At 39.9% G+C, this 11,396-nt stretch overlaps 1 protein-coding gene across 1 annotated transcript; it reads right to left on the bottom strand.

The window, feature by feature from the left end:
• Positions 1-466: 466 nt before the first annotated feature.
• TIC (time for coffee) lies at positions 467-7,457 on the bottom strand. The gene is made up of 13 exons (XM_079003032.1): positions 7,014-7,457; positions 6,443-6,919; positions 6,168-6,352; positions 5,815-6,085; positions 5,295-5,715; positions 5,111-5,171; positions 4,945-5,031; positions 4,521-4,803; positions 4,374-4,428; positions 4,204-4,270; positions 3,778-4,137; positions 1,019-3,701; positions 467-905 (listed from the first exon to the last, which is right to left on the bottom strand). The coding sequence occupies exons 1-13, from the start codon at positions 7,120-7,122 to the stop codon at positions 853-855; spliced, it is 5,112 nt and encodes a 1,703-aa protein (XP_078859158.1). The 5' UTR covers positions 7,123-7,457; the 3' UTR covers positions 467-852.
• Positions 7,458-11,396: the final 3,939 nt, after the last annotated feature.

Raw genomic sequence — 11,396 nt, 5'->3', positions numbered from 1 at the left:
TTGTAATTTATCATATATCTTACTAAATGCACAGACTAAATAGTAGGCCCATCAAACACACCCATTAAATGCAAACACTTGACAAAACAGTAATCTAACATATATCTATTAAATGCACCAACATGTTATAATTGAAAAGGACTCATCCCTTCATTATAATGAGAACTGATTTACTGTCAAAACAACACGGTACAAAATGTCAATTTCAATATAGACTTTTACTATCCTACTTTTGGAAATTTGGTTAGCAATAATAATTGATAAAAATAATAATAAAAGTAGAGAAGATATCATCGAAATATAAACAAAGCACCATTTATCTGGCAACACTGTCTGTCTGGCACTGTGGCCCCAAATGATAGCAACACCGCATCACATTCACCACAAGATTCGTGCCTCGAAAATTAAAAAGATAAAAAGCATCCATCCAATCAAATCCAACCAACCAACCAAGTAAAAGATTAAATAAATAAAATTGAGAGGGTTCACCCTTTTCATGACATATACACATTATATGCTGCATATGCATATTACATTATGCACAACACCCTTCTCCTTTTTTATATAATATGTCCAACATGATAAAGGGAGAAAATTCACCAAAAAGAAACCCCCCTCCTTTCCCCACTTCCCAAAAAGAACTAAAACCTACTTTATCCATCCACCCACACCCACCCACCCACTGGCCATGGAGCTTTTCTTAGAGGGACCCGGACCCAGACCCAGACCCGGACCCTTGAAAAAAACATCGATCCAAAACTTGTCGCCCTTTTTCTTCTCCGATCGCGTCATTTGATTTCTTGTCAGGCTGACACCATATGTACGCAAAATGTCATATTTCTTTTCTCCCTTTTAACAAACTTGGGATTGGGATGATTCATTGATTGATTTTGATTGGTTTCTCTCTAGAAAAGATTTTAAAATGTTTTCATCATCTACTACTTTCATCAAAATTGAATTTAACATACACAGAAGAAGAAACCACCGACCCAAAAACAAATTTCCAACACCTACTCACCCGCACCAGCTGGTTGTTTCTGCTCTGCAGGTTTCACCTGGACAGCAGCAGGGGCATTATGGACATATTGCGGGAACCCACCAGGCAACATCTGATGTCCAGCATTCACCGACTGTGCACCACCATACTGACTCCCATGCATCATTTGAGGAACACCACCGCCTTTCATGTTGCTAGTGGCAGCTGCAATTGCTTTGGCCGGATCGGAAGTGGTGGTGTTTGATAGTGTGACCGGCGGGGAAAGCGACAGCATGGCGGTTGAAGATGATTGAGGATTTTGCTGCTGCTTTCTTGGAAGGTAATAGCCGGTTGCACCGCCTGATGCGGTGGTTGGGCTGCCGGAATGCTGTAGACCACCCTGTGACTGCTGCTGGACTTGCATGTATGGATGTGGATGTGCGAAGAACAAATGTGCCTGGGCTTGGGCTTGGGCATGTTGCTGCTGTTGCTGTTGCTGTAATGTTTGCTTCTGTAGCTGCTGTGGTTGTTGCTGCTGAGATTTGTTAGAACCTGAGTTTGTGACATGGGGGTTACCAAGGATTGAAGGTGAAGATCTTTGCGTTGCAGGAGAGTTTTTAGCTTGTTGTGATGAGGATAGAGAAGAAGCCTGGGGAGTCCTACCACTTGTGGAAGCCGATACATTTGTTCTCGGACTTCCACCACCACCACCTTTAGAAATGGAAGATGTTGTCGGAGAGCCAACCAACATTGGTGGTGAAGGTGACTGGTTATTATTACTATTGCTACTAGGATTTTGTTGATGTGATGAGGTGGTGGAAGGTAGTTTCTGACTGGCGGCACCACCGAAGGAAATCTGAGTGTGTGATTGCGGGTGGGAGGATCGGTTAGGCTGTTGGTGTTGGGATTGATGGAGGTTTTTGAGGGAGGAGGTGGTTGGTGGTTGAGACGATGTGGCGGGACCCCTTACTGAGTTTCTCCATTGCGGGGATTGAACCGGGCTGCTACTGGTGTTGCTGGTTTGGACTAAGTTTTGTGGGAAAGAAGAAAGAGAGTTTGGAAATTTGGCAGCCATGGATGAAGATGAAGTTATTAGGTGGTCAGGGTAGGCAGCACCCCCATTACCTGAGGGCGGGTTTGCGTTTGGGTTTGGGTTTTTACTTCGGGCAGCAACCATGTTGTGGTTCTGTTGCTGTTGCTGTTGCTGCTGTTGTTGCTGTTGCTGCTGTTGTTGCTGTTGCTTCTGAAGCTGAAAGACCTGCTGTTGCTGCTGGAATTGAGCATGTAAATGATGGGAGGATTGAGAAGATGCAACAGAGGGTGATCTGGTTGACCGATTATTTGAACCCAGGTTTATGTTCCTGGAAGAGCTATCAATCACTGAAGTCCCAGGGATGGCTGGAGATGAACCACCGGAAACATCTGGGGCAAGATCTGGCCTTGAAAACGCAATGGACTGCCCGGACTTCCCGGTCAACCCCGAACTGCCCTTTCGGTCTTCATCTGCATTTGAAGAGGACTCATGACCACCTGCTGCCCGGGTAGCTTCTTCAGATATTCTGAAATCCTTCTTCTGTTGAGAATGGGCAACTGGAGGTGCTGTCATTATCTGATGATAGCTTTGTCTCAATGATTCTGGCAAACTCTGGAAAATGGCGTGGTTTTGAGCCATGGATGACATGGTACCAGTGGTACCATTCATAGGAGCAAAAGACATGGCAAAAGTTTGAGGTGGTGGTAAAGACGACTCCACACCACCTCTTTTTAACCCCGCTTGCTGAGATTGCTGTTGCTGATGCTGATGCTGATGCAGCTGCTGTTTTTTATCATTCGAGTTGTTGACAGCTGCAGCATTAGACAGAGCTGCAGCTTGAGGATTCATCAAAGCAAAACTCTGTGAGTGAACCGGCATAGCAAAATTATGACCATAAACACTCATGGTGGTTGCCGCCCTAGATACCCGACTCTCAGCGGTGGATGGACTATCCTCACCACCACCACCAGCCACCTCATTTTCAAGGTGGCGTGATTGTGGGGGTAGGTTCATGTGCTGACCCTGATTCTGCTGCTGCTGCTGCTGCTGAGATGACTGTGATCGACTTTTGTGGGAAGGATGGGAAGGATAGCTGTTATGCAAACTGGCACCACCATTTCCAGTGCCACCGCCATTAACAGCAGCACCACCAACATTGCCGCCTTGCTGCTGCCGCTGCTGATTTTGCAAATGTTTCTGTGACGAGGAGGTGGATCCGCTGCTGTTCTGGTGGGTTTGTTGGATTTGCTGTGGCTGAGAAGGGTGGTGATTTTGAGGTTGAGCTGGTGGGGCCTGTTGGGGTGGCGGTGGTTGTGGAATCTGGGACGGGTGTATCATTTGAGAAGGATAGAAAGAGCCATTGAACATAGGCATGGGTTGGGCATGAGGGTTGGCTCTGTAATTTGGTGGGGCTCCTACTGCTGCAGGTATCGGGAAAGAGTAAGGATTGTTTTGTAAAATTGCCAGATACTGGGTTTCATTGGCCCCCATGTTTGGGTAATTGAAGCTCAAGGCCGGAGCAGCTGCTGTTGTGGAGCTGCTAACGGTGGCTGAACTGGCGGCACCTGAAGCACCACCACCCAAACCACCTGGTGCTCCAGTAGAAAGCTTAGAAGAACCAGGTCGAACAGAGGCAGAAGCAGCCGCCACCGCCTGTTGCTGATTGAAGGGGAAGATGAAAGTAGGTCCATGCTGAAAAAAAAAATTATCAAAAACTCTTAAAAACATACACATTATACAGTCAAAATTTTAGAGTTAACCAACTTACAAGAATATTATTAGGGGTGACGGGGGGCAATGCTTGCTGAAGCAAAACCTGTTGCTTTCTCTGAGCAGGATCAGGAATGGTGGTGGATTGAGAAGATTTGTTGTCTTTTCCGGTGAAGATTCCGATTCCGGGACCCTTGTCTTGTTGCAATGGCTGCAACTGACCTCCGGTGATGTTTCCATGGAGTTCAGTTGAAGGCATGACATTTAGATTGCAGGGTTTGGCCCCAAACATGGGTGCAGATCCAGATGCAGCTGGCCAGAATGGATTTATCTTCATGAATTGCTGAAGGTAGTGAATGTTTCTTGCAATGTAGCAATGTGTGGCACATCTTTTTGGCCTTGGATGTGTGAATATTGGCTGTAAAAGAAATGCATCATTTAGAAATGTTGGATTTGGGTGCTAAAGAAATTAAATGAGAAGTACCTGAATTGGAGCAGAAGGCATGGTGTTTCCATCCATGGATATCACTCCCTGCAATGGTGCCACATATCTGCAAATTCACATATGATTAACATTTGTTCTTTCTATTAAAAGAAATAAAGAAGAAGAAGAAGAAGAAGAATAAGAAAAAGTTGATGTCTTTTTCAGCTTACCCCATTGGAGGCCAGTTAGCCACAGACATTGGCATTGGCAAAGAACTTGGTTGAGCTGAGAACGGAAGATCAAAAACTTCAAATTAGAACCCAAGATGAGTTGAAATTTGGGAGTAGAAAGGATGGAGATTCTTGATAGTAAATTACCTGACTTTTCTGAATGGGTTTCATCTCTGGTGGATTTAGCAGATAACTGTTGATGTTTAAGAGCTTGATGCAGTGATCTGTTGGTGCTATCCTTGTTGGGCTTTTCCAAATCGATATGAAGTTGGGTATTCCTTTCTTCATTCATCGCTTGCTTTGATGATTCTCCAGCTTCATGAAGAGTCCCAGCCATTGACTTCTGTGCAACATCCATCAAATTTACAGTCTCCTTGTTGCTCTTCTTGGGCTTCTCATCTTCCTTGTCCTTGATATTCTTGGTCATTTCCTGTAATAAAATTAAAAAAAGTGTCAGATATTTTAGAGAGAGAGAGAGAGAGAGAGAGAGAGAGAGAGAGAGAGAGAGAGAGAATAAACTCCACCCAATTTGTGAGAATAGATTGAAAAAGTAAAGAATAATGTATCTCACCTGAGTTGGCATCTGCTGCTGCTTATGATCTTGGAAATCGATATCCCTAGCTCTTTCAGGAGATGTTTTGAGTTGAGGAGGTGGAGCCTAAAATTGGAACCAATAAGAATCCCAAAAGAACAACATACGGAAATCAAGAAACCAGAGCTTGATGAATGTGTCTCACCATCAGATCTATTTCGAATTTTTCTTCCTTTTGCCTTTCAGTCTCCGGATTAGCCATCTTTCTGCAGAAAAGATGAACAAGAAACCCAAAATTAGTCGCCAGAAAAAGATGAAGTCCAGAAACCGTGACAGATAAATACACCAAACCAAACTTATTAAATCACAAGATCCCAAAATTTACTCACAGAATGGTCGCTGTCGTTGATGAAGCTGTCGCAATCACACTTTCAGTTTTTGCATTTCCATCGTTTACCCCAACCGCATGAGATTCCTTCTCCACCTCTTCTTTAGTCAACACCACACCTACACCACATTTCACCTCCTCTTCCGCCGGCGGCTGGGGTAAAGGCAGCGGTGGCTCTGACGACGGTGCCGACGGAGCCTGATGACCCGGCAAACTGGTAAACCCAAAAGAAACACCATTCTCGGCGGCCGCCGCCGCAGATCCGGGACTATTGTTTTCTAGATAAGGAGAAGAAATATCAGTCTTGGGAGACTGATGATGCTGATGATGATCGATCTCGGTCTTTATTGAAGAAGAAACTGGACTGCTCCGTACACTAAACGGATTCTCTGACACTTGCCGTGGTCTCTTCCTCTTTGGTGCTGTAGATTCATTGAAAAAAAAAAGCATCAATTATTACAAGTTTAGAAATAAGATAAGAGGTTAGAAAAAGACCCGGACGACTGATAAATCTATCATACCTACGGTTGACAACGAAGAAGAATTTTGTGGTGGGGCTGTAGAGTTAGAGATGGGAGATGAGACTCTAGATTTGGTATCACTGCTGGATTTGTTAGAATCGAACTTTGTTGTTGAATCGTTAGATGGGAGTTCTTTCTTTGACGGAGCTTGCGATTGAGTCATGAGACCATATAAAACTTCGGCTATCTCGATTTCAAGCTCCTCTGGATTTGAGGATGACGACTTAGATGAAGATTTCGGTGGCCTCGGTTTAGACCCTCCATTTGTTTTCTGAAAAGAAATGAAAAAAGAAGTTAGAAGCCAAGAAAATCCACAAAGAGACTGTGAATCTTTTTAGGGATAAGAAACAAACCATCTTCTTGCGGACTGAAACATTGGAAGAAGAAGGCGATGGAGGAGCTACCGGCGCCGGTGAGGCGGCTGTCAAACCAAGCCTTACAGGTGAAGTCGAGGATTGACGATGAATTTGCTCTGTACCTCCCCCTACGCCAACAACAGCACCACCAGATATCCACTCGTGAGACCGCTTTGTAGATGCTGAAATGTCAACAAAGTTTAAAAAATCAAAAATTTCTCCCCAATAGATCGAAAATTAGTGAAACTATCTGCTGATGTTCCGGCTGTTACCTGACCGAGCTTTTCTCGGAACCGAAACACCGATCATCTCGTCGGCAGCCTTCCAAGCAGGCGGTGGCGCAGCAGGTCTAAAGACTTTATTAGCAGATGGGGGAAAACTCTTGCGATGGTGAAGCTGCTGAGGATGAGGATTATGATTATGATGATTACTCGTCATAGCCGATGCTGCTGTAGATGGATTGGCCGGCGGCGGAGGCAACATCCTCATACCACCGCCATTTCCGGCATCCTCGTCGTCTTCTTCGTCTTCATCATTAACGCTCTCCTCAGACGTATCGTCTCCGTCGTCTCTGTTACTTCCGGTGGTCACATGATGAATCATCATCCTATTTTCTCTCCTTCTTTTGCTCCGGCTAGACCGCTCCCTCTCCCTTTCTCGATCCCGATCTCGATCTCCACGATCTTTCTTGACCACTCCTCTGTCTCTCAACCTTCCCGATTCTTGTATCTCCACCCCTCCATCTTCATCTGCAACAAAAAGAATCACCACAAATCAATAAAAACCAACAAGAACATTAAAATTGATGGTAGATCTGATAATTAGAACCGTAAAGAAACCTACCAGGTGAATCCCTTAGACTGTTGCTTCGATGTCTCCGTCTAGACGACGATAAGCCATTCTGTGGAGCAGCCATATTAGTAGCTCGTCTTGCTTCTCTATTCCTATCCATCAATCACTTCTCTCGATCTCTTTAACGTCAGATCTACTACTGTTGTATGTATCATCACAGGCTTTCTTCTAACATAATTCGCCGGAAACCTATCTCTATGACTCCCCGGATGATTCTCAAACAAGAAAGTCGCCTACACCGGCGGATACCCTAAACCGATGATTCAAATCAAAAAATTGATATTTTTAACTTTCAGAGAGATTGATTATATGATTCACTCTCAGATCTCTTTCTGCTCTTCTGCCCTCTCTTTTTTCTCTCTCTCTCTCTATCTATCTTCTTCACTTTCTCTCTCTCTCTCTCCCTTCTTTTTCTCACACACACTCTCTCTCTATCTCATCATCTTTTCGGTATTTCACTCTCCACGAAGCCTACTCCGAACCGCCACCGATGGCTCAGATCCATCCTTTTTCCACATATACCTTCATCTCGACCCTCCGTTCCCACTTGATGATCTGACGGCTTACCTTCACTTCGCATCCTACATGGCACTATAATATCCGTCCGATATGTTACCTACACGTGTCAGTCTTTGCTTACTCGACAAGCTTCCATGATTTCTTTACTAAATTATAAAATATATTAATATATTAATATTAATATCTCTATTAAAAAACATAGGGCCTACTGTTTTTTATTAAGGTTTTTATATTTATATCTTTAATTACCATAACTTCTCCTCCAAACAAAACTAGGGAGGAATAAATTTCATTTGGAAAAAGATTTAAAACTTTTTTTATTTAATTCGTAATTCGTATTGGTTAATAATATGCAACAATGCCAGTACACAATTTTGGTTATAAATTATTAATTCTTATATTATATAATAACTAAAAAAATCATAATTCAAAATTCTTGTGATAAGATAAATATTAGTTAATTTTTTGACCTGGTCCGAAACTAAACAAAAAAATTGTACTACATTAGAGAAAGAAAATATAAAACTATAAAATGAATTATATATAGATACAAATAATAATATAAAACGAAAGGTTTCTAACTTTCTATGTTCACCCATCAACTTCTCATGGACCACATATGTATATGTACGTATATAAGATCAAAGATTTATTTTTATAACAAAATTGGATATTTTGTTAATATGTATAACTAAAGTTTTCAGCTTATTTTTTAGCTTATTGTAGATTTTTATCAACTTTTAAATAAATAAATTACTAAAAAAAACAGGCTGTTAAATAATGTGATAAACATACAATGAATCGAAATGTAATTCTATAAACGGAATAAAATATATGATTTTATTGAATAAACTAGTCAACACATTTAATTTAACCAAACACATAAAAAGCCACGTCAGTTGAGTTGCATTTACCGGCTATAGTAAGGAAAAGGAAACCTTTGGTAAAAAGCAGCAGATGCCGATCGCAAAGAATCTATGTGACCGCACAAAAATACCATTTTAGCCGGTCAAAATTACATTACTTGTTCCGGTTTTCCACCATTCATTATTGATTAAAATATTATTATTATTCACTGTCATAAATTATCTTGTGGGCTCCTGTCAGAGTGATCGACGGCTGTAAGTGTCCCGATGGCTGAAAAGCAAAACAATCAACGGTGGAGATTTGATAATGGGTTTTGGTAGGGCGTGGAGGGCCTTATTTAAATATTAAATATATAATATAATAACAGAAGTATCAAACAAAAACAATAATTATATCTCTTTTTCTCTCTCTCTCTATCTCGCGCGTTTAGCCTTATTGTCACGTTCTATGTATGTACCGTTGCAGCTAATATGACGTGTCAATGGGGCCCAGCTATTTCCTTTAATTACTCCCCCACTCGCGTTGCGAGTCAAGTTATACAACTCAGGTTTTTTCCTACATAAAAGCAAGTTAGCGACTTTTATTGCTCCAACTGTACTTTGTAACTCACGCGCCTACCGCGAGTTAGTACATTAAATGCGGGGTAGTATCTGATGTGTCATCTAAACTTGTTGCCACGTTTGCAGGAGTTTGTCGTTTGGAGTTTGGAGGTGGGAAAGAAGTACTGCCAAGCTAGTTGATTGAGATAAATTATTAAAATTAGTTGATTTGAATGAAATATTACTATTAAAAAATTAGTTTTAATAATCTTGATTACTAAATTAATGCGATGATTATTTCTTTTTAAATTGATTTAATATTTGCTAAGGAACGCTATAAAATAAGGGTTATTCACTACAACGACTACGTGTATCGAAATATAATATTAGTTTTTTTATTTTAACAAAATAAACACAATTTCCTATTCACTACAACGACTACGTGTATCGAAATATAATATTAGTTTTTTTATTTTAACAAAATAAACACAATTTCCTCGAATATATGCTTTAGACCATACGATGCACTCTACCGCATACCGCGGTATAGTGCGATATACGGTAAACACCGCACCGACCCCCCAAACAAAAATACGGTATGCATATAATGTGTTACAAAATTATCGCACGGGAAAGAAAATGCACTCCTTCAAATGTTATACTTCATGCATAAAAATATGTATTGTGGTGGGTGTGGTAAGGTATGGTATAACAACCACGAGTTTTGTGGGGTGAGGCAAAAAATGACGTTGAATTGCAAAAGTGTGGTATGACACCTATCAACCTTATGAAACACCGTCGATAAGCATTCATGGGGATATTTGTTTTTTGCAAATACTATTTAAGATATACTAAATGGTTCCACACAAATAAGGTCACTATGCATGTGTGAAGTCGTGAGTATTTATATTTTGTTTGTTTTTGACGTATCATTCAACTATATTGAATAATTGATTATTTAAGGGGTTTGGCTTAAGTATTTTGGTCGGACAGTATACCCCCTCCTGCTGTGTGTGATGGCTGGAACTGTAGTTAGGTTTTGAAAGTGAAAAAAGAGTGACGAGAAAGTTGACGTGGTCAGAAAAAGAGGTGAAAGACATGTACATCCTTAGGCCTTAGTTATTTAATTGGTGGACATTTATTTTGATCTTAATTTAATTGTGTTTTCATACAACAATACACGAGTATTCATTTTCATATCGATATTGATTGTTAATGTCTGTCTACCCCTATCGAATTAAGATAAATCTAACTTAAATAAAGGCAAACATGAAACTTATAATGACCCCTTTTTATTGTTGATCACACGTTTAGATGTTATAAATCCATCAATGTTCTATAAGAGTGTATTCGTGTATGGATGTGATTTTCTTTCAATGGATTAATTCATCATTTGTTGTAAAAAGGAACGGAGTTAAAAACAACTTATAATGCATCATTTAGTATGGGTGTGACTTTTGGTTTATGGGAAATATCCATAATTTCTTATATGTTTTCAGGAAAATTTGTTCTATAGTATAGTAGTAAGTGCATTGTTGGGTTTTTTTATTAAGCGTCAATAAATTACTAACTTTCCATATGGAAATTTTAGATCATGTAGTTGTGTCTTGAAATCATATTATTGTTGTTTCTATTATACATTTTGAGTACATATTTATAAAAGTTCAATTATCAAAAATAATTTTGACTATTTAGGATAAATAATCTTGACGAAAAATAATTTTGACTATTTAGGATAAATAATATATTTACGATAAATATATTATTTATGATAAATAATCTTGACAAAAAAATGTAGTGGTCATGATTACCAACCCATGAGTATAAAGAACATCAAAATTTGACTTCGTATTAAGTAATTATGATTTTTCAAAGTTTCGTGTTCAACTCGATACAACAATGTGTGCCATAAAAGATAAAATGAAAATCGGTTGCTTGTTAGCCAAAACAATCTAAACGAAAGTTGATATCCTCGTAAATACGAATTCGTCGATATAAATAACGTTGTAACCTCCCCAAAATATAGAGTAAAATTTTCATTTTTACATAAATCAAACCAACCAAAAGTCATTTCATAAAAAGATCATCGTAGTTTCAAATGTAGTTTTCAAAACAAGACATCACAGTATCATAAACAATAGTACGGAAAACTCCAATCGATGTGTTGCTCACGGCGTGCTTTTCCATATTTTGATAAATACCTGCAACATTTAAACTTAAAACCATAAGCACAAAGCTTACTGAGTTTTCCAATATACCACATATCATACATAATAGTAGGGCACGCCCTAGGGTATATTTCAAAGCATGTGAATGTTATGATCCACTCATAATCTTACAATCACTTCTACCTATTTCAGCCAATGGGTTTGTTTCAACCTATGTGAATGTTATGGTCCCCCCATAGTCTTACAATCACATTCGTTGTTACAGTCCCAATCTTCCATGG

The sequence above is a fragment of the Lactuca serriola genome, chromosome 5 (assembly GCF_051521515.1).
Source record: "Lactuca serriola cultivar US96UC23 chromosome 5, Lser_US96UC23_V15, whole genome shotgun sequence".
NCBI lineage: Eukaryota > Viridiplantae > Streptophyta > Magnoliopsida > Asterales > Asteraceae > Lactuca > Lactuca serriola.
The sequence above is the reverse complement of the archived record's forward strand: the minus strand, read 5'-3'. Positions and strand labels throughout refer to the sequence as shown.

What these genes read in the sequence shown, in the direction of transcription:
- TIC (XM_079003032.1), bottom strand. Translation starts at nt 7,122, where the DNA reads ATGGATAGGAATAGAGAAGCAAGACGAGCTACTAATATGGCTGCTCCA. An exon ending in CAGTCTAAGGGATTCACCTG is followed by an intron (nt 6,920 to 7,013) that starts GTAGGTTTCTTT and finishes TTTTTGTTGCAG; the next exon opens with ATGAAGATGGAGGGGTGGAG. An exon ending in GCTAACTGGCCTCCAATGGG is followed by an intron (nt 4,271 to 4,373) that starts GTAAGCTGAAAA and finishes GTGAATTTGCAG; the next exon opens with ATATGTGGCACCATTGCAGG.